At 32.1% G+C, this 23764-nt stretch overlaps 4 protein-coding genes across 7 annotated transcripts; 1 reads left to right on the top strand and 3 right to left on the bottom strand.

The window, feature by feature from the left end:
* Nucleotides 1–51: 51 nt before the first annotated feature.
* LOC126670773 (uncharacterized) lies at nt 52–2986 on the bottom strand. Its single transcript, XM_050364594.2, has 3 exons — nt 2292–2986; nt 654–1729; nt 52–344 (listed from the first exon to the last, which is right to left on the bottom strand). The coding sequence occupies exons 1-3, from the start codon at nt 2950–2952 to the stop codon at nt 285–287; spliced, it is 1797 nt and encodes a 598-aa protein (XP_050220551.1). The 5' UTR covers nt 2953–2986; the 3' UTR covers nt 52–284.
* Nucleotides 2987–12673: 9687 nt separating this feature from the next.
* On the top strand, nt 12674–15657 carry LOC126667565 (receptor like protein kinase S.2). Its single transcript, XM_050360553.2, has one exon. It carries the CDS (start codon nt 12952–12954, stop codon nt 15496–15498), a length of 2547 nt encoding a protein of 848 aa, XP_050216510.1. The 5' UTR covers nt 12674–12951; the 3' UTR covers nt 15499–15657.
* A 215-nt stretch (nt 15658–15872) lies between these two features.
* On the bottom strand, nt 15873–18195 carry LOC126667566 (probable calcium-binding protein CML22). Of its 3 annotated transcripts, none has more exons than XM_050360557.2 (5): nt 18000–18195; nt 16799–17063; nt 16508–16719; nt 16239–16413; nt 15873–16142 (listed from the first exon to the last, which is right to left on the bottom strand). In XM_050360557.2, exons 2-5 carry the CDS (start codon nt 16983–16985, stop codon nt 16039–16041), a joined length of 678 nt encoding a protein of 225 aa, XP_050216514.1. In that variant the 5' UTR covers nt 16986–17063; nt 18000–18195; the 3' UTR covers nt 15873–16038. The 3 variants fall into 3 exon arrangements, with proteins under 3 accessions (XP_050216514.1, XP_050216512.1, XP_050216513.1); XM_050360555.2 differs by having other exon boundaries at nt 16799–17035; XM_050360556.2 differs by having other exon boundaries at nt 16799–16990.
* A 1026-nt stretch (nt 18196–19221) lies between these two features.
* LOC126669272 (protein PHR1-LIKE 3) lies at nt 19222–22795 on the bottom strand. Of its 2 annotated transcripts, none has more exons than XM_050362695.2 (6): nt 22461–22795; nt 20896–20972; nt 20747–20801; nt 20399–20462; nt 20246–20315; nt 19222–19882 (listed from the first exon to the last, which is right to left on the bottom strand). In XM_050362695.2, the coding sequence occupies exons 1-6, from the start codon at nt 22639–22641 to the stop codon at nt 19439–19441; spliced, it is 891 nt and encodes a 296-aa protein (XP_050218652.1). In that variant the 5' UTR covers nt 22642–22795; the 3' UTR covers nt 19222–19438. The 2 variants fall into 2 exon arrangements, with proteins under 2 accessions (XP_050218652.1, XP_050218651.1); XM_050362694.2 differs by having other exon boundaries at nt 20399–20474; nt 22461–22794.
* Between the last annotated feature and the right edge of the window lie 969 nt (nt 22796–23764).

Here is a 23764-nt window from a genome sequence, read left to right as displayed (position 1 = left end):
GGTGAAATTAATAAAAAAAATCATGAAACTTTTGTAAAAAGGAAGATAGAATAAACAAAATTAAATGCATTAACTCAAATCTATATAGTCATGTGAAAAATCAAATTAATTTTTTTATAAAAATTAAAATATCAATCACATATTCTCAAAAAAAAGAGAAAAAAAAAATCAATCCCACTATTCCCTAATTGACAAAATGAAGACCAACTACATTCCAGTCTACGCTTGGAATGAAATGAAAGACCAACTACATCTCACAAATCCTTAACTTTCTTTACCAATAATTATACGCTTCCTTCAAGCAGCAAAGGACCACTCCGCCACCGCCTTTTCTTGGACATGACCTGAAAAGTTCAAGATATAAGTATTTTGATGTAGAAAATCAAAATTGTCCAGTTTTTTTTGACAAATTATCATAGATTCACGACTTTATCAAAATTAAATCAATTGACATCCTAATCTGGAATTGTCAAAATTAAGAACGTGATGTCTAATTCCAAATTAGGTGTAAAATGACTTAATTTTGACAAATAATGGGTTTATTTGTCAAAAAATACAAACTTAAACAGTTCTGATTTTTGTGTCAAGTTCATGGGCTAAAATAAAATTTTACTAAAATTTGGAAGCAAAAGTGAAATAAATAAGATGCGTACGTTAGAAGAAATCGGCGGCAATGAAGCGCGGCGGGCGGCTTTTCCCGGCTCCGTCAACTGGCGAATATCTTTCAGGTGACTGGTAATATCTTCCAATATTTGCAGCTGAGTATTCTCTCTCTCCTTATTCCCTTTACAAATCTTAATCTTCTCTCTTCCTTCTTGAACAGTTCTCAGTCTCTCCCTCAGCCAACTAATCTCACTCCCAATTTTAAACCGCTCCGAATCAAACGCCGACATCGATTTCCTCCGCATATCCGGCCGTAATCCGCCGTGCACGGATGTCGATCTGGTTCTCGAACTCGAACTCGGAATCGGCGGTAATCCGACGCTAGACTGACTGATTAATTTCGTCGGTAACTGCTTCGGCACGGTAGATTGATCATCAATTACATGAACATCATGAATCGAATCATCTTGATCTTGATTCGAATTCGAATTCTCCGGTGAAGAACTCGACGGCGATTCAATTAACTTCAACGTCGCGCTCGACGGTATAATCTCCTCATCGGAATATTCCGGTACAACATCGTCGCCGTTAATCGAAGCTTGCTTCGATTTTCCCGCCTTATAATCTTCGTCGCTAAAATTACAGTAACCGTACGTGTTCATATACGCCTCCTCGTTTCCGATGAGCATTTGCCGATAAGCTTCGACTTCCTTCTCCAAATAATATTTTTCTCGTTCTCTTCTGATTAAAATCTCTTTCAAAATATTCATTTCTTCAGCGTCGTAAGCGTATTTTTCTTCGATCATTCTCTGGCTTTGCATTGCTTCCATTTCTAACGACGCTTTTTCTTCTTGGAGGCGCTGGATCATCGCCATTGCCTCGTCGGCCGCCGTGGAGGCGGCGGTTCTCTCTTTTTCGAGTTCTATATACAGGACGGCTCGAGCGGCGTGTTCTTCTTCTAGTGCTAGTTCGAGAAGCTTGATCGTATTTCTTGAATTTCCGTGTAATTCTGAATTGTTTTCTTGATCTGTAATATCGTTTTCGTCGACTGATTCGTATAATTCGAAACCTTGTGAAATTTTTCTCTTTGATCCGATGTCCACCATTGAATTACCTTCGTTTCCATCTGAAATGAATAATTAGAGACTGTAATTATGCATATGAAATCATCAAAACCAATCATATATCGACCGCGAAATTTGTTGGAGTTCTACATTTACATCAAATAATATCAAAAGTATTGGTTTGAGAATGCGGAATGTCTAATGTTTTTTCATTCGGTGAAGGAATTGAATTGTTATGCGCGGAATGCACGAGACGTACTTCGAAAGAAGCCATCTCTTACCGAGCTAGATTATTCAAAATAACGAGAGCGATTTTGAAGTTGCAAGTCAATTTTTAATAAATTGTCTGTGTTTTAAAAGCTTCTAATTTCCGGACGATTGGAAACTTCTATAAAATTTTGAAATTTAATTTGTATAACATATTTTTGTAAAACTATAGTCATTTTATGTTTTTGGTTTTAAAATTTTCTTTTTCTGACCTGCATTTGGTCGTAATTTAATAATTAAAAAAAACTGAATATTGCATGCATAAGACATAACAAATGCACTTTTTCACATGAAATGCACGAATTAATATGTCAAATTAAGATTAAGATTTTCAAGCAACTAAGGGAAAAATATTACCTCTACAATTATTAAGATCCTGAGGATCAGATTGTGGAGATCCATCAGATGACCATATAGATTTAAACGACAAAGCGTGCAATAACTTTCTGTTATCGACAACGCCTTTTTTCCGACGTCTGAGGTTATTTTTTGATCTATGGCGGGGAAGACTTTTCCATTTAAATTCGAATTTCGGTTCTTTACCATGCCGAGAGCTGATTGCACCCATCACAAAACCGTGTTCTTTCATCTTAACCAAATCGTCGAGATCCGTACTATTTAATTCCACAATCTTTCCTGAAGATGTTGAGATACACGACGAGGACGACTCACCTTCGGATCCAACTCCGGCAATTTTAGCAATGTTACTCTTACATTTCCATTGCGAACGATTTCCGATTGAATCGAAAGGGAACTTGGCATTGACCGATGATTGAATGGACGAAATTTTGCGTAAAGGATAATCAATAAATTGTCTTTGCAAGCAGTTATTATCGGAATCAGGAATCGCGAAAAATCCCGTGCAAGGACACGGTAAGTGCAATCCAAACACGGCAAGAAATTTCGAGGCGAAATAAGCAAGAGTTGATGCACATAGAAGAAGAAATGTAATTGAAAGATCAAGAAATGCTCCTACTAAACCACTAAATGTCCATCTACGAATTGCAAGGCACGGCATTTTTTATTTGTTACTGTTTGATTGATTCAAGAGAATTAAACAAATGCTGTAATTCAGTTTTTATTTTGGTTATGTTATGAGATAGAGTGAAAATTTAAGGAATTAAAGTAAAAATTTATAAGTTTTGATTAGATTTGGGTAGTGAATTTGTCTAGTTAGTATCTGTCATCTCAACTCAACCTCTAGTTTTGGATGGTTTAAAATGGACTGACAATCCACAATTCTTGGAGAAAAGTAGGGAAAATATTGTTTCTTGTTAAAAGTTATATTTAATTATTAAGAAGAGAAAAAAGAAACTATGCATAAAGTTCTACAAATGTGACTGAATATATATTTTATTATAAATTTTTCAGATTTTGAGAATGTTTGTCATGAAACAGAAATTTCAAATGATTTGCAATCTAAATACATAACTATTAAATGAAATTAACTTAGTAAATGTATTTAAATTGATTAAAAAAAAAGGAATGGAGCCAAAAGCATAAATTACTATAAGCCAAATCGGTAATTTTTTATTTGTAGGATGGTCAAATTATTATTAATTTAAAACATTAAGAAATTTGTTTAAAGTATTAGGAACTTGTGCTTTATATTATTACAATGTTTTATCTTGAGGTCATGAGATGCCTAGAGATGATCATTGAGTCGAGTATCCGTCCAGGCCTGGCCGATTGGATCAGGTTTGGACAATTTTTTTTTATCGATTTTGATATATGTCTAAAATTATTTTAAATTCGCTTATTTAGAATGGGGTTATATTTTTATATAGGTTTGAAAAAAATAATAGAAAGCCACATAAATATAGTATACAGAGCGAGTTTTAATAGAAAACACTAGTCTTCAATTGACTCCAAATCAAACTTTAACTTATATTTTAAAAAATTAAATTTAATTAAATTGGACTCAAATTCGCTCTATGAATATGAATAGGATATTCCAGGGCCAGGCCTTGTCTAAGTGCATTCGTCAGGTAAGTACAGAAACTGCGTTGGAGGTTGTAAAAATAGAGGCCTCACTGATTTATGATCCATAACTTGCTTCTTGCCAGGCATTTCAGGTTCCTGAAATTCAAGAACTGAAATGGCCTGCAATTGTTTCTTTTAAAAACTGAACCGGTAACGTCAAAAAGAACATAAATATTCAATGTCGTATCTAGTAAATATTTATGATATATGTATACAGTGTACTCAATGTGTGTGCAATATCCCACCGATATATCATAAATGATATGCATAAATGAAATGAATCGCTTCTGCTCCAAAAATATTAGATTGTGAATCTGTTGTCCATAATTTTTTTTTTGAGTGTTCGAGTTTTTTTATGGCATAAAACAATCAAAATTATGAGTCTTGCTTATTGATACATTTAGTTGGAGTTACTAAGCTGTAGACTCGAGTCCCGTTAGTGACAATCGGTTTATAGTTCAACGTATATAAAATTTTCAAGATAAATTTATATATTTGAAATTTAAAGTTGAAAAATGAATATAAGTAATGAAAGAAAGAATAAGAATACTAAAGTCTTGGAAACTGTCTTGTTTCCTCTAGTCACGGCCAACTGATTTTGTTTTATAAGTCCAAGTCAAGAATAGCTATTGTTAACACATTTTTTACAGTTCCAAAATTTAACTTACTTGATTAACCTTATCAATCAACTTCTCAACCATAAGTAAATTCACTAATTAGAAACCTCACAAATTCATTCAAAACATATTGTCATATAAAAAAGAATCTATACCTTTCTTATAAATTTAAAGGTGCATATTAACTTAATTTAAAATTATCAAAAAAACTTAATTTAAATTAAACTATTTAATACATCTCGAAAAAGGTAAAAAAACATCGTCTACGTCTTTTTTAATATTTGAAATCCTATATTGAAAAATATAGTTGTCAAATAGTCAATTTTTAAACCTAATCAAAAGTGTCTACAACCTTAATTTCCACCAAATCAATAGTAGATAAGTGAGGTAGGAAGTGAGAAAAAAAGAAATTTTTAAATGTGTGCTTGGAGATGTTGTAGTTGTTGTTGAAGAAAGTGCTTAAAGCTTACTATGTGGAAAATAATGAAATCGTCATTTTGATTAAATTTCCATTGAATTTCAACAACACTTTGACATTCTTCAATTTTATAGTATATATATAATTTATAATTTAGATGGTATAAGCGTTAGACAATAATCTGCTAAATTGATTACTGCTAAAGTGTGGGTTGAATTTCTCTTACAAGCGGTCTTCTTTCATTAATTATGAAAACAAATATACTCTCTACATTGACAACATCAAGAAAAACAATTATATTATCTATCTTTAATAAAGATGTGTACATTTTAGTTTGTATAAAAATTTGAAAATAATAGTTAAATTAAGGCCAAACCTTCAAAAAATACCAAACCTTTACGATTTTTGTCAGTTATGACCAAACCTTTCAAAATTTGCAAACATAAATCTATTTTGACAAATTATGTTCTTTTTATAGTCAAATTCGAATCAAACTGATTTTCTCGCCAACATTACAACCACGTATATAAGATTTATTTACAATTAAATATCAAACATTTGTGTGTTGTGTCATAATAAAAGATTTAATCACAATATAAAAAAACCAAACTGATTCAAAAATGGCTATAAAAGAAGCAAAATTTGCCAAAACGGATTATAGTTGCAAAATTTGAAAGATTTGGTCATAACTGACAAAAATGGTAAAAGTTTGGTATTTTTTTAGAGTTTGCCTTAAATTAATTATTTTCAACTAACTTCTCATTTTATCTTTAATTTGTTTGAATACAAAACATTCTGAACATCATTAATTAGCGCTTACGGGAGGATTTGAACTCACGACCTGACAGTTTCCTGCTCAACACTTATATAAAAGATTTATGTTTGATCTTTAAAGATTCACGACGGAATTATAACATAAAATACTACTATAACAAAATTCTATAGTTGTAGTTTGTCACAAATCCTTAATAGAACTTTATGACAAAAAAATTGTCATAAACTAAAAATTATTTTTCAGAATCTAGAAAGAGGTATCGTCAATTTTTTTCTCATAATCAATACACTTAATCTCTCAAATTAAACCAATATTGATCTTATTCCTATTCCAATTCCCTTCTCTCCAAAGTCTTTCAAAATTCAAATTTATGGCACTTGTAGCCATAATTAAATTCAATAATGTATAGTCTAAATTTTAAGATTCAAAATTGAATCCAATATATAACATTTAGCAACCCAAAGAGTTAAAAAAAAAATTGGTTATCTTTTCCCTCCATCCATAAGAAAAAGTTGAATTCATGCAAATCCCCAAATGGAAAAGGACTCAACAATGAAGTAATGAACATTTATCATTTGCCACTAAAAATCAATACCAAATGGGACAAAACTAATAAATAAGTATCAAACAAAATTAGGCTACCCACAACACCCACCTCAAAACTAACTGCCATGTATATCTCTATGTATTAAACAATACCATCAACAAAAAATTAATTCATGTCAATCCAAACCACAACAATTCCCTTATTTAGGTTGTTTTAATATTTTATTTTGAGGAGATATCTTGCCTAAATTGAGTCTCTCACCTGGTATTTCAACGTCGGTTCAACCGATTCGACAATGAACTATAAATTGGTTTGAAAAAAACATGATTCAATCTCTTAGAAACTATTTTTCATTCACTTTATAATCAACTTTACATACTTAACCTACTTAGTGATAGGGTTATTGTAATTCAATTTGAGAGTCCCATATTTAATTCTCCATCCTTTAATTAAAATAAAAAAAGGTAAAAAAATGAGCGGATGTAAATGATTTTTATTTTGGAGAGTTAAAGATAAGATAATTAAAATAATTATAAAAAAATATAAAACCAGTCAATCTTTTAAAAAGTATGCTTTTCTAAAAAAAATTAGTATCTTATAAGTAACGTTTTTCATTTTATACGCTCTTGTCAAAAATATCTCAAAGATATAATTATATGATATGGATCTATAATTTATTTTTTATAGATAAAAATAAAATGTAAAAAATAATTTAAAATAAGAGCAAATTACTATAAAACCATTCATATTTGACATAATTCACACTTTAGTCCCTCATGTTTTAAAACTAAACTATGTGGCCCCTCACTTTTGCTTCCGTCAACATTTTAGTCCCTCCATTTATTTTTAGTGTTAGTCAACGAAGTCAAGAGACTTATGGGTAAATTAATTATCAAATCTGAGGTACTAAATCGTTGACAAAAACAAAAATAAGGGGTGAAATAGTTGAAAAAAATAAAAGTGAGGGACCATATAGTTTTATTGACTTCGTTGACTAGCATCCAAAATGGATGGAAGGATTAAGTCGTTGACACAACCAAAAGTGAGGGGTTATATAGTTCAATTTTCAAAAAAGAGGGACTTAACTGTGAATTATGTCAAATGTGAGGGGTGTCATAGTAATTTGCTCTAAAATAAAGAATTGGGCCACTTCTCTTATGACAGCTGTGCCAAAAATTGACTTTTGAACAATACCTATCCTTAGCAATTATACCTCAGATTGAGCTCAACTGATCCACACCTATTTTACCTTGATGGATTTCTGATTAAATGATTTGATCATCAACATTTTGCTGATTACACAGTATTTCAATTTTTTCTTAATTATGAATAAAACATGTTTAAACATGTTTTAATTTGATGCAATAAGTAATTATCTTTTAAGTTTTTTTTTTTGCTCTTAATCAAACATTAATTATGTAATTGCATTTGTGCTTTCAGTCAATCATAAAGCACTATATAAAGTAATCAGTAAGAGATAAAATGCTGTTGATCCAATTTAAGAGTTTCAATTTTTATTACTACTATATATTTCAAGTATTTTTTTTATCAATATATTTCAAGTATTTATTTGGCATTATTTGAAGAGATTCTAATTTAATTCCATGCTAATTATGAACTAGAACGAGCCGTGCTAGTTATCAAAACATCAAAATAGCAAACCAGCAAATTAATAGAGATGTACTTTCAATTTAGACGTTACATTAAATCGATTATAAGATAATATATTTTTTTGATAATTAGACAAATTTTATTTAGACTATGTTCATCGTGGACCACCACATAAATAAATTTACAGTTTAGGAGGAGTAATTTTTTTATGAGAAACCTTTCTAAATTTTGTTTTTGAAAATATATAACTTTTAAAATATTGTAGTTTTTTTTAACTACTAGTTCCGCATTACGTGCTATGCACGTGGCTCGTAACGTAACTCGTCAATAAACATATTAGTAAATTTATTATAATTATATCAATTTTTTATTTATACTTAATATTAAATTAGTTAAGAATTTTTGTAAAAGTAAATATAATATATTCGGTTATTAAATTTTTTTCCATACTTAATTTATTCTTCTTTTGGTTTTATAATAACCATAATTAATTAATATTATATTGACCAAATACAGTAGTTTAATTTTGTAGTTCAATCAAACTAAAAGATATGTATTCCTACTAATTTGGAGACAATTTAGTTATTTTTTACATACTAAAAACTAAATTGGAGATAATTTAGCTACCTATTCTAATTAGGACTTTAATTACAATAGTGTTAATTAAATAACTAGTTAATTAATGACTATAAAACTTTTATTTAATAGTGAACTGAAAAGGATTATTCAGTAAATTTGCCTGTCCCCCATCCGTGCTTTTATATATAGTAATTAATATTAAATTAATTAAGAATTTCTGTAAAAGTAAATATAATATATTCGGTTATTAAATTTTTTTCCATACTTAATTTATTCTTCTTTTGGTTTTATAATAACCATAATTAATTAATATTATATTGACCAAATACAGTATTTTAATTTTGTAGTTCAATCAAACTAAAAGATATGTATTCCTACTAATTTGGAGATAATTTAGTTATTTTTTACATACTAAAAACTAAATTGGAGATAATTAGCTACCTATTCTAATTAGGACTTTAATTATAATAGTGATTAATTAAATAACTAATTAATTAATGACTATAAAACCTTTATTTAATAGTGAACTGAAAAGGATTATTCAGTAAATTTGGCTGTCCCCAATCCGTGCTTTTATATATAGTAATTAATATTAAATTAATTAAGAATTTTTGTAAAAGTAAATATAATATATTCGGTTATTAAATTTTTTTCCGTACTTAATTTATTCTTCTTTTGGTTTTATAATAACCATAATTAATTAATATTATATTGACCAAATACAATATTTTAATTTTGTAGTTCAATCAAACTAAAAGATATGTATTCCTACTAATTTGGAAACAATTTAGTTATTTTTTACATACTAAAAACTAAATTGAAGATAATTTAGCTACCTATTCTAATTAGAACTTTAATTACAATAGTGATTACTTAAATAACTAATTAATTAATGACTATAAAACCTTTATTTAATAGTGAACTGGAAAGAATTATTCAGTAAATTTGCCTGTCCCCCCCACCCCATCCGTGCTTTTATATATAGTATAGATATAAATATAGATAACCGCTCAAAAGAGAGTTTTAGTAATCTAATACTTCCTCCATATTTTGTTAGTTGCCCCTTTAACATAAATTGCTCATATTAAAGAAATAATTCCTTTATCTCAAATTACAAATATTAAATATCTAATATAATTTTATTTATCAAGTCTATTCGTAAAGACTTTAACTTTATAAATATAATTATAAAAGACATTTTAAAAATTCTAAAACATCATCTATTTATGATAAATAAATTTGTTTATATGAATAATTAAAAAATCAAGAGAGTATCTATTTATGTGCAAGACAAAAATATATAATATTCATAATTGACTTTCTCTCATCTCTCTAAACTCTCTCTTTCTTTTCAGAAAGTCTAGCCGTAACAAGAGGGAGGTGATTTTGGCCATTATTTGGTTCAAACTCACCTCCCTACCTTCTTGTTTTCTCTTCAAATCTCGTATTTAATTTATTTTGCGTCAATAATCACAGATCTGTGATCTGTTGGTATTTTTCTTTCTTCCTTTATGGAGGTTTTGTCTTCCTTAGTGGAGTTCTGCCTCCTAATTTTTACGGGTTTTGCTATTTCCTTGATGGAATTATCTACAGAGCGTAGATCTGAAGTGTTATCAGTAGAAATCTTATTTCTAATATTCTCTCAATCGGACTCATTCAAAGACCAAAGAGTCGATTTGTGGTTTAAAATAACCTTCGAGTGGAGCGGACGGATCGCAGAGTTGCATATTCAAAGAACTCCGTCAATGCGATTGAAGAAATCAGATATGATTTTCTGTTATTTTACTGATGTTCTATTATTGTACCTCTCGAATGTATTGATATATTCAATATTTGATCAAGTTGTATTTTTATTTCTCTATTAATGAAATTTTTCATTATTCTAAAAAAAAGAGTATCTATTTATAAAAAAAAAAAGCAAATAAATTCACACGTGATAGCAATTTTGTGTATGAGATAGAATCTAAGTAGGTTAGTTGTTAGTTACTCCCTCCATTTTTTTAGTTGTCCATTTAGCAAAAATTGTACATATTAAGAAAGTGGGGTTTTTGTCTTAAATTATGAGAATAAATACTCATATAATCCTATTATGTAATAAATACTTTTCTAAATTGAGTCATATATAGAGTCATTTATTAGGTGAGGGATAAATTTGGAAGATACTAGCTAATGTTATCTTAAATTCCTAAAAAGACAACTATTGATGGAAAACACATTTGACTAAAGTGACAACTAAAAAAAATGGAGGGAGTAATAGTTTTAAAAACGGTCTTTAAATCGGCCTAATAATTAATTGTATGAGACTCGAAACTGAAATTTCAAAAATAAATTTGAAAATACGTAGCCACTCGGTCTAGGTCTCGCTGGCATAGGGGATAGTGATTAACCCTATCATCCTATACAAATTGACTTAAATTTGAAATCCTACAAATCTTGAAAAAAAAATCAATTTCAACTTGAATTTAATTCTGTGATACCATTAATGTTGATTTGCTGACAATGTTAATAAGGTGGGGACTGTTGTCCTATCAGATTATATTTGCTGAATAAAAAAGTGAGGCTCATCTCATCTCATCTCATCATCAACTTCTTATGGGACTTGTTTCCATTAAAGAAGTGATCACATTTTCATAACCATATCCCATTCATTTCACTTTCTTCTATATTTAATGCAATCCACCTAACCCATCCCAACCTTCAACTTCCTTTTACATTAATATTCTTCATCTTACCAAATTGATATCTACTCCCTCTGTTGTTTTACTATATTTTATTTTAAGAAAATTATTAATTTCAATTTCAATTTATTCTTTTTATCAATAAAAAAATATAATTTTTTTGAGATAATTTTTTGTTTTATCATTATCAATTGTCTTCTGATAACAACCTCGTCTTTTATATTTGCATATAAATACTCGTTCTTATAGAATTTTTAGATGATTTCAACAAGTTAAGACAAAATCAACATTTCCTTAATAAGTACTCCCTCCGTTCTAATAGAGTTGTCCACTTTACCTTTATCACATATTTTAAGAAAAAACAATTATTATTTATAGGTTTTATAAAATTTTCCTAACTTTTTTTGTTATACCCCTATTTAATATAGGGTCCACTTGTAATTTATTTTCAATTTACTCATTAGTGGATTTAAATAGGGGTAATAAAGGAAAATGGAGTATAAAAATTAGTTACTTTTTGAAAGTGGACAAGAATTTTGGGACAAAAAAATTTCTCAAAGTGGACAACTCTATTGGGACGGAGGGAGTATAATTTTAACTAAATGGATAAAAAAAAATAAAAGGTAGTATTTTTTTCCTTAAAAATATAGATATATAATATTAAGATGACATGTATATTTTTATTAATTGTAATAGAATGTATTTACAGAAACAAAAGTCACTAAAAACACAATTCCTTCCATCTCAAAGAGCTGTTCTTTAGGTTCAAAACTCTTGTCCATTTTTAATAAATGACAATTTTTAAAATTAATTTTTTATATTATCCTTCACTAAAATTCACTAATAAAAAGTAATGACTATTTTAAGTAAAAGTATATTAAGAAAATTAGAAAAGAACAGTAAAAATTTACAGCATTAAATATTAATAGTGTTTTATTAAACTTTGTGATAATTAAAAAAATGGCCAGCTCTATATAGTAAAATGTAAGATATATAAAATAAAAAATAGAACTTCTAAAATGAGAATTTTAATAGTGAAAAAGATAATCGTATGTTGACAGTATTTTCTACAATTTTTCAGCTGACAAACTATTCCTAACTATTGCTAGATTCCGAGTTCAAATCCTCCTACAAATGTTTCCTTTCTCTAAAGATTAAAAAACTCAAACCGGACCGCCCTTCAGCGAAAGAGATTAGGGACTATAAACTTGCTCATGAATCAGACTATGATATACATCTAAACTCATGAACTTATGTTAATAAAGTAATTTGTAAACTACCGGCAACATAGTTAATCTTTTAAAAAAATCAACCCTTCAACAAGCTGAATAGTACCACCCAGAAAAATCCTACACCTGAAAATTCCAAAAAATCATAGACTCTTCTGTTTACTACGCGTTTGAAGAGGTCATCAAATTTCAGGAATATTTCAGAACGTATACAACTTTTACAAGACTAGTAAAAAAAGTTTATCAGCAACTTACTGTTTCAGAAACTTCTTTTCTGATGACGAACGGCGACGGCGACGGCGATGGTGATGTGTTGTGTGTATGTATAATGTGGGCTAGTTAAGTAGGACCCTTGTTGGCTGTTCGACAGAAATACAATTCAAATCATGAAACCTAACTACGTTGAATTAATAGCACTCACATTCTCAAAAAGGCACCAATATTTCACATATATACACACACCCCTTCATCAGAACACGTACCTTTTCATTTTTTGACTTCTTCCATCTTCTAAATTTAATGCATTTCTTCTAGTTCTTCATTCTTATCTGAATTCCAATCTTTACAGCCGGGCACCGCCATGAAGCAGCTTAACCGCCTCTGCATCATCTTACCAGCTGACAGCTTGGGTGAACTTGCATCATATGACCTCAACCACCGCCGCCATCGCGGTCACCGTAAACCGAAACTCCCTCCTTCACCCATCAAAGAACAGAGGAAAACACACAAGAAGTTCCACAGCAGCGGTTGTGGAACTCGAGTTCTTGATTTTCTTGGCGATTCGTTACACCGATTGTATGACTCAAAATGGTTTAACTGTTATCACCGCCGAAGACCCGGAGAACAACAGTCTAGTTGTGTGTTTCAGGATTCGGAAGGAATACAGATATCTGAGAAAGTTGGTGGGGATAATCCGAGGATTTTCAGTTATGCTGAGATTTATATTGGTAGTAACGGTTTTAGTGAAGATGAGGTTCTTGGAAGTGGAGGTTTCGGCAAGGTTTATAGAGCAGTTTTACCTAGTGATGCTTCTGTAGTTGCTGTCAAATGCTTGGCTGAGAAAGGGGAGCAGTTTGAGAAAACTTTCGAAGCTGAATTGGTTGCGGTGGCTAATCTTCGACACAGGAATCTCGTCCGGTTACGAGGTTGGTGTGTTCATGAAGACCAGTTGTTTCTGGTTTATGACTATATGCCTAATCTTAGCCTTGACAGGGTGCTTTTTAGACGGCCAGAAAACCTGACAGCCGACCCTCTTAACTGGGATAGGAGAAAGAATATAATTGGAGGCCTTGCAGCCGCTCTTCATTATCTCCATGAACAGTTAGAGACTCAAATTATTCACCGAGATGTGAAGACGAGTAACGTGATGCTTGACACTCACTACAATGCGCGGCTTGGTGATTTTGGCCTGGCGCGATGGCTTGAACATGAACTTGAGTACCCAACCAGGACGCCTTCGGTGAGAAACCACCAGTTTCGTTTAGCAGATTCGACTAGAATCGGTGGGACAATTGGTTATTTGCCACCTGAGAGTTTCCAAAAAAGAAGTTTTGCTACCGCAAAATCTGATGTTTTCAGCTTTGGGATTGTTGTGTTGGAGGTGGTGTCTGGAAGACGGGCGCTTGATCTTACGTACCCAGATGATCAAATCATTTTGCTCGACTGGGTCAGGAGGCTATCAGATGATGGGAAGCTCTTACAAGCAGGGGATAATAGGCTCCAATATGGGTCTTATACACACTCTGATATGGAAAAGCTTATTCATCTCGGACTTCTCTGCACGCTTCACAATCCACAATTTCGGCCTAACATGAAATGGATTGTAGAAGCAACTTCAGGCAACATGTCAGGAAAATTGCCACCTCTTCCGTCATTTCGGTCACATCCTCGTTACATCTCGTTATCGTCCTCATCTGAAACTAGCACAAGCAACACCAGCACCAGCAGGTCCACTACCTCCACACCTAGCTCAAACACAACCACCGTATCCATCACTTCAACAATTTTTGTCACAGCCATTGGAGAAACTATTTATGCAACGGCAGAATTCGGAAACAATGATTTTAATTCTTCTGACAGCAGAAGTCAACGACGAAACACTCACTTCATGGTTGAAACTCCCAGGGAAATATCCTACAAGGAAATCATTTCTGCTACAAACAATTTCTCCGACTCTCATAGGGTAGCAGAAGTCGACTTCGGAACTGCATACTACGGAATCCTTGAAGATGGCCACCAAGTCCTGGTGAAGAGACTTGGCATGACAAAATGCCCTGCTATCCGAACCCGATTTTCATCTGAACTCCAAAATTTAGCCAGGCTCCGACATCGGAATCTAGTACAGCTTCGTGGATGGTGCACCGAGCAAGGAGAAATGCTTGTGGTTTATGACTATTCAGCAAGCCGCCTCCTAAGTAACCTCCTTTTCCATCACGACAACAGAATCGGTCACTCGATCCTGAAATGGCGTCACAGATACAACATTGTAAAATCACTTGCTTCTGCCATTCTTTATCTTCATGAGGAATGGGAAGAACAAGTTATCCACAGAAATATTACTTCTTCCTCTGTCATTCTCGATCCAGACATGAACCCGAGACTCGGTAATTTCGCCCTTGCAGAATTTTTGACAAGAAATGATCATGCCCACAAAGCAACAAATCAAGGAACTAAATCAGTTCGTGGGATTTTCGGTTACATGTCACCAGAATACATAGAAAATGGTGAAGCAACCACAATGGCTGATGTTTATAGTTTTGGTGTGGTATTGCTTGAGGTGGTCACAGGACATATGGCAGTGGACTTCCGCCGACCAGAGGTGCTATTGGTCGATAGAGTTCAAGAATTCGAGGCAAAGAAAAGACCATTAGAGGAACTGGTTGATATAAGGTTGAACTGTGAGTATGATCTTAAGGAATTAATGAGACTTCTCAAACTGGGAATTGCATGCACTAGGTCCAACCCAGAATTTAGACCAAACATGAGGCAGACCATAAGCATACTCGACGGAAACGACCAATTCTTCAAGAGAATAGAGCAGAAAACGGAAAGTAGAGAAGAATGGAAACATAAGAATGCCTCTTCTTTGTCATTGATAAAGAGAATTCAAGCTCTAGGAATACAATGAGTAACACTACTGCACAACAGTGACAAATAGATAAAGGACTGCGAGGTTCTGGCACAGTTAAGAGTTCTTTTGTTCTTTTCTTTTTTTGTTTATTGGCAGTTGTATACTATCTAATGTAGATGCTTTCTTCTGTAATAGATTTTCATGTTTTGAGATGCATCTCTCGCGAAAATGTAGAAAAGCTTTAGTTAACTCTAAGAAGAACATTACTCGATTTAAAATTTAAAAAAAAAACACTTTCTCTTCAAACATACTCCTTGCATGTGATTCTTCCAACATTAAGAGGCAGAACATAATCAATAATGAAAAAAAGACGAAAACGATTTATCTCCTCGTTAATTAAGGAAATGAAAAGATATCATAAGAGATCGAGATTAAGCAGAAGATGACTATAACTATTATCATTTGAAACGAAAAATCTTAGAGCACAGGTCGACAAAAGTAGCAACATATCTGAATGAGAGACTTAAAATTTTCAGGTACTTACATGTATCTTTTAATATAACCTCATTCTCTCTCTTGTGCTGTCTACTACTTGATTTAACTTTCAGTTTCTTCATCAGAATCAATCCCGACCCAGTTTATTAAAGCAAACAGGAACTCCCTGAAGCTGACCTTCCCATTCTTGTCCCAGTCCAATTCTTCTGCATTTATTTATAGAAATCACCAACAAGCTGATTAAAATGTAGCTTAAACTATAGGACAAGAAAAATTAATAAGCATGTGAAGAAGATTCATACGGAATCGAGACTTGGAGATACGCGCAGGTGATTTCTCCCCAGGAGAATCATCATTCAGTGCTTTGAGCACATCTTTCTTGTTCAGTTTGCCATCACCATTCTTATCAAGAAATAAGAATGCTTCTATTATAGTGTCAAAAGTGGCCTCAAGCTCCGGTGAAGAGGTCCTTGATGTCTGAAACAAATCCTCATGCCGTCAAATATATTTGATATGAATCTGATTTGTCAAATTCTTGAAAATCATAAAATTAGATGAAAATGAAGCTTACTGCGGATACACTGTGAGCAGACGATGGAGATTCAACTAGAAGATAAATGAGACACAGAAGAACAATGAACTCGTTGAATTGTATCCCCTGGCTTCCATCAATGTCACATGAATGAAAAAGATCCTCAACCTCCTGATCTTTTAGCTTAATTTGCAGTTTCTGTAAGCATCTCTTCAGCTCCTCACGGTCAATAGCACCATTTGCATCTTCGTCTGCAAAATAGAGCTGCAGAGAGTAAATGCACACTGTCATGAGGTTAGAGAAAACAAACCTAGTTGAATTGAAACTCACCATACTGTTCAAACACGCCACGAATGTCCTTCAATCCCTCTTTGATCTGAGGAAATCTCAAGATAATACTGTTAATGGATTTAAAATTCGTATTCTTAGCCGAATTTCTCTTGAACTCGATCATCTTCTTTTCAAGCTTTGCATCCAACCTCTTATATTTGTTTTGCGATCCACAATTGAAGAGCATGGCTCCTATTTTCGATGACAAGGACTTCAGAGGGCAAGATTGAGATGTGCCTTAAAAGCGACATAAGTGTAAATCAAACTGCAGGCGCAACACAGACAGACAGTTTCGGTATAGTTACACAGTCCTACAGCATTCTAAATGTTCTACAGTTAGTATCGACATATATGTTAAACATAAGACAGTTGAAATATCTACATTTCGAGTTTCTTCCTATCATTCGGAAAGAGTGTTGATTAATCAACCCACTGTAAGCTACCAAGAACCTCAACTATTACGTCTACTCCAGAATTAACATATAACTCAACTCAACCTAATATCAAACGGCAAAAGATTCTCAAAAGTGATGTAGAATAATCCTTAAAATCTAACTTGTAACTACAATTTTTCAATCCTTAGAAAAGCTAAGAGAAGGAAACTGAAGTTAAATGCCACAAAAACTAATACGAAAAATCTCACTGAACTCCTTTTGATTAATTCTCTTGTCTACCAACGAGCAATAGCTCAAATGGTATAAGCGGTAAGCAACATTCTGCTAGGTCGTGCGTCCAATTCCTCCCGCAAACGCTCCACTCCCCAGTTATCAAAAAAAAAAAATCTCTTGTCTAGCCAGATACAGATAACTATTAGGTTTTAACAGTCTATCAGTAAGATAATGTAGCAGTAGAGTTTTAATAGCAGTTTAATAACAAGGAATGGGAAAACAAAACAATGGGAAAATACAAACAGAACTTAACAAAATTGTACAGGAACCTTAATCCAGCTTGAAGTTATACACTAAGCAGTAAGCACTAACAATAGATAGTAAGTACCAACCAGCTATAGCTCGAATAATATAAACATCGGACAGCATTCCGCTAAGATCGTGAGTTCAATTCCTCCCACAAGCGTTGCGTTAATTCACATTTATTTAAAATTAATCTTTCGCATATTGAATTTTTAAACCAAAAAGCTAGAATAAAGCATACTATAAATTATACAGAATTATAAGATAAACTGTGGTGAAGAAAGAAATACCCAGTGAATGTTTCATAGCTGTTTAATGAGAGAAATAAAGCACCAAACTTCTTCTTGTTCCAAGAAACTTAAAAAGGCAAATGGAAATGGAAGATTTTAGTATTTAAAATTTAAATATCCATAAAGCAAAAAAAGGTGCCAACATTGAAGCACAAATTTAGGTTCTTTAAAGTGGAGATGTCATTATGGCATTTGAAAATAACTAACTAAATTTTTTCTCTCTCTATCCAATATTTAAAGAGTTATCTACATTATTAAATTCATCAACTATAAAGTTTTTTACATATAAATTCACCAGCTATATATAATTTCATAAAATTAATCAATGTTACAATAGCCGGTTTTGGTAGATCGATGAAATGACTAAAAATATTATATAAATTAATATCATTCACACATCAAAACACACTATTCTCCAGATTTTGTCGATGTATGAATTTATTAAAAAAGATATTTGTAAAACGTGATTAAATTGTAACAATTTATATATTTATAATGTAAGTAACTCGTATTTATTTTTATATTACTATAATCACTATTAGGGTGAGCATTCGGTTCGGTTTTGGTTGGTTCAGTCGAAACTAAACCGACAACTCCTTAACCGAATTCACCGTTCGACCTAATAGACAAAAACCGAACCGATTGCATGTGAAATTTTAACCAAAAATCGAATTGACCGAACAAGAGAGGAAAATATTTCTTAACAAAACCGACCAAATAGGTCGGTTAATTCAGTCGGTCCGGTTAAAACCGACAAAAATTATGAGGAAAATTAAAAATATTCAAAAAATCAAAGTTTTAATTAATTCGATAAATGTGGATAATTTAAAATTCAAACCAAACTGATAACCGAAAATACGAATTTTTTTATATAAAAATTGAACTGGCCGAATTAACCATTTTAACCATACCGAACCAACCAAAATTTATCAGTTCCGTCGATTAATTCGGCCGGGCAGTTTTTTTCTCATCCCTGATCACTATCTAGTGTCCTTAAATTAAATATGGAAAGGTAAAGAATAAAGCTTTTTGGCTTTGTACCAGAGTTTAGAATCTACTCATTTAGGTAACATGTGCAATTGTCAAAAGATTTCAAGCTATTAGATTCTTTATGTGATTCTTGATGGGATTTTTTTAAAGTTTTACTATTCATCTTTTTTCATCAAACACTACTGCAGTCTCATCCCAAGGATAAAAATGCAAACTAAATAGTGCGCTAGTCTTTTTGCAGAATCAGGGTCAAATTGCAGGTTTTTATGATAAAAGATATCATCTTTAACTTGAAAAGATCCGAACCTATACAGACCAATAATGATACAGTTGATTTCAGGATAAGATAAGAGATGAATCAGCTAAAAAAAGGGAAAAAGTAACCCGAATGGAGATACGATACAGTTTCTCTTTCTGTTTCCGGGACGGAAATGGAGATGCCTTTCCGTTCACGCTATATTACTCATCATCCATTCTACTTCTTGCCGCATGTTGCCTTCCATAGGCAATGGATCGCCATTGCCGAATATAGGCCTTGATCGTTTCTTAATTGAAGCATGTGAACCAATCCCGATTGGAGAAACAGGGCTGCTGGTTGAAGTCAAGCAGCTTTCAATGGAGCAATCGCCAATTCGAGCTGGCAAATTTGATGTATTTCGGTTCTCTAAAGCTACAGCAAGTTCAGATAATGAAGGCATTTTCAAGTTATCAAATGCTCCGAATCCCTGACATTCACTCGAAACCTTGATTGCGAGTTCGGATAGTTCTTCTCTTGCAGCTTCAAGCCCAGCAGAAGCAGCAGCCTGATCATTCAAAGCTTTACAAGCTTTCTCGAGAATTGATTGTAGGTATTTTCCCTGTGCTTCAATACGAAGTTGGAGACGACGCTGCACCTGCTTCAGTGTCATTGCTAAATTAGCAGTACTCTGCTTGAATTAAATAAACAATTCCGCAAACTAAAACTACAAATTAAAATTAAAATTTGCATTTCTTTTCATCGGTACTGAAATCAGCAAAAGTAGAAACTCTCTAGTAATTAATTAAAAGAAGATTCCATTATAACGGGATTCACATAAAATAATACTTTGCGACTTCCATATCTAAAAAAAAATAATGACTGCCTGGATAATTTGGCGTTATCTTGTTTCGAGCATAGTTATGTTCCACTCAGCAACACATGCATATGCTCAACTGCTAATAAAAGCCAACAGATTGCAAAAGCCGCCTTTTATTTACTAAAGGAAAGCAACACTAACCTCCAGCTGTTCATGCAGTCGTCTTTGTACTTCCATCTGTACACGCAAAGCCTCAGTAACCTGGAAACCACTGTTTGGAAGATAAAAACAACAATCTCAGAAAACACAAACACAGAGCGCGTGTTAGAGAGAAAAAGGGTACATATGACATACTCATTTACATCTTGTGTAATCACTCTAGACGATGTCGATGTAGATGAACCAGTATCTTGACTTTCTGCAACAGAAGCTAAAATCCAACTACACATCATCGATCTAAGCATTTCAGAATATGCGAATTTTAATAGGAAACAGTTCACATTTGGCCAATTTTGTATAATAAATGACACGTGATTTAGTTAATCTCTCTATATCAAACATACTAGGCACCCAGCTTTACCCTCCCAGCCCCATTATACCATTAATACCACCCCAAGACCGTTTCTAATCGCCTAGAAAGAACTTTCTATTCTAAAGTATGTAATCAAGTTCATATCGATTTAAAACGATAAAGGCTAATACCATCTTTGGAGTTATCATTTGATTCTTTGCAAGCTTGCCTTCCCAACCTGTATTTCTGCATGTATAAACATCAAGGAAAAGATATGAAAACCAAAGGAAATTTAACTTTTGAGAATAAATGCATTGAAGTGATATTTGTTTCAACATACCTGTAGGTGAGACTTCAAGTGATAAAGAGTGAGCCCCTTTACCCCCATTGTTCTCATTATCGTCTTCGGTGTTGCTTCTGCACCACAAATCAAGACAAACCACATTAATTTTGAACTCTAGAACACAGATTTTAAAATGTGGGCTAATGAAAACTGGTTTTGGAATATCAGATGTCCATATCCCAGACATGGTCTATAAAGAAACCAGCCAAGATGGTGTAGGAGCATAATTCATACGCTTGTAAGTTTAACTTTACATAGATTCAAGTCAACTTTTTTCCACTTAGAACTAGACATAGATTCAAGTCAACTTTTTCCACTTAGAACTAAATTAAGATTTGTAGTAGAAGGAAGTAAATCAATGGAAAATTTGAGAACATGTAGAAATAGAATGCGCTTGTAAAATCAATTACGTTGATAATATACATATTCCCAATACACATAGATCACAAAACCTTCATGTTTACTCTTCTATACAATATACATTCCAAATCCTAAAGCAGAAATCTTTTTTCAATGAGAGAAAAAACAGAAAATATTCCACAAAGGCAAAGACAAAGTTCAATAGTACATTTAATTTGTCCCTTTACTTGTCTTTTCCAGCAATAAAATAAGCTTAACAAGCACACAACAACAATAAGCACACTACATAAAGGAACAAACAATGGTGAGTCAGTCAATGAAGAACAACCAAAAATATTGCAGATAAAACTTCTTATAATGTTAAATATCATATCCAATTAAGAAGAGAATTATACTACAACAACGAGGTCATCTTCCTCAACTAGACAGAAAATCAAACACCGTCATGACGAATTAATTTATAACATTATCAACAACAATGACACAACACTAGTGAAAATTTCCAGTGGTAAAGATTGAACAAATATACATACAAAAGCTCTCTACCTTAATCACTCAAATCATCAACTACTAAAGCAGTCATCAACAAAATCATTAACTACTCACTCTAGTAGTCACCCAAAAAAGGAAAAATAACACAGTTAATTTAAGGATTAAATGCAAATAATATCATAAACTTTAGAGCGTTTTACAATTACAAAACAAACTTTAAAACTTGACAAAATCCGTCATCAACTTTCATATTTTGGTAAATTAGAACACCGAGCTATTTTTTGTTTTCTCAACCACTTAATTAAAGGGTTAAATAAGATAACAAACTTTAGCGTGTTCTGCAATTACAAAACAGACTTTAAAACTTGGCAAAATCCACCATCAACTTTCATATTTTGGTAAATTAGAACACCAAGCTATTTTCCATTTTTTCAACCCTTAAGTGAACACCACACTATTCCAGCAGCAACACGAACAAAAAATAGCTCAGTGTTCCGATTTTGCAAGTTTTAAAGTTCGTAAAATTACAAAACACTCTAAATATAAAAAGAATATTGCAATTAAACCCTTAATTAAAAGAACACACATTTTCAGCACCTCATTAATACAAAACGAATACAGAAAAAACACAGCATTTGTTAACTTAAAGTAAAATAAAATTGTAATTAATTAAGAGATAGAGCAAGATAAATAAATAAAAAAAACGCAACTGTCAGGGCCACCAAGTTGAGTAACAGCGTCAATAAATCTCTCATGGAGCTCCGCCGTCCACCGGAGCCGTGGCTTGGGATCCGTAGTAAGAACCAAGCAGGCATCTCCGGGCAAGTTTGTCCCGTCTAGTGACCCTTGAAAGTCCCCATCCAACGGCAACGAATGTATCGCCGAGTACATTCCGTCAATGTGCGGCGAAGATCCGAATGGGAGGCGGGTCGAGGCCGGTGGAGCCCCGCGGAAACAGAGTGGGGTGGGGAAGAGAGAGAGAGTAGGGGGGGTGTGTTTTAAGACATGCAGAGGTTAAGAGAGACAGCGATGGAGGTGATGTGTTTTTCTCTGTGTTTTGTCTCTGTCTTTCTTTTTTCTTTTACTTTTTCATACCTGTATTTATTTCTTTTTTCACTTTGGTACACTTTTTTTTTCAAAGGTTTAATTTTGGATCTTTCCAAATAAAAAATTATCTCGTTTTCTTTTTACTTTTAGTGGTATAATTAAAATATAAACAAATAAAATAAAAAATAAAAATGTCCAATTATTCGTTTGAATGAATATATTCACAATTTTAAATTGTAATCAAACCAAATGTTACTATTAATTAAAACCAACTAAATTGATTAAAATATTTATTTATATTAATAAAATCAATCGATTAATTTGTTTTGGTCAGATTTTTACTTACTCCTAATGAAAACAAAACATTATTGTTTTGCATAGAGAGTATATGTTCGATTTAAACCGAATCTAAATTTTGATTTACTTAAATTAAATTAAATTCACAATGACGATATAAAATTAAGTTATTATGAAAATTTCTTAGATATTTAAAAAGTGGAGTTGATGATATAAAAGAAACTATTTATTTTCAATACGTATAGAATATAAAAATTTAGTATAGTAGTAATAGTTTTCAAGTGTTAAAAATTTAGTTAGAAAAGTTATGTAACCCAGATTAAATTAATCAAATTAATACTAATGGTATCAATCAAGTATTATTTGGGCTATATAACACAAATCATACAGGTTGTCATCCTAATTTTATATTCATACTCCATTTCATACATAAAATTATTGAAACTAAGTCAATTACTTATCATATTTTAAATATATAATTTTATTAAAATTCTTGATTTGACTAAATTTGACACAAATTAATCAAGAAATTTTAATATTTTGAGACTAATGATCTGTCTATATAATACTAATAAGTTAATTTTATTTAAATAAAATAAGAATGATGAGTTCACATTCTTTGACTCATGTCTAGTGGGTGGATAAGGGAGGGGACAGACAAGGCCAGTCC

The sequence above is a fragment of the Mercurialis annua genome, linkage group LG2 (genome assembly GCF_937616625.2).
Source record: "Mercurialis annua linkage group LG2, ddMerAnnu1.2, whole genome shotgun sequence".
NCBI lineage: Eukaryota > Viridiplantae > Streptophyta > Magnoliopsida > Malpighiales > Euphorbiaceae > Mercurialis > Mercurialis annua.
The sequence above is the reverse complement of the archived record's forward strand: the minus strand, read 5'-3'. Positions and strand labels throughout refer to the sequence as shown.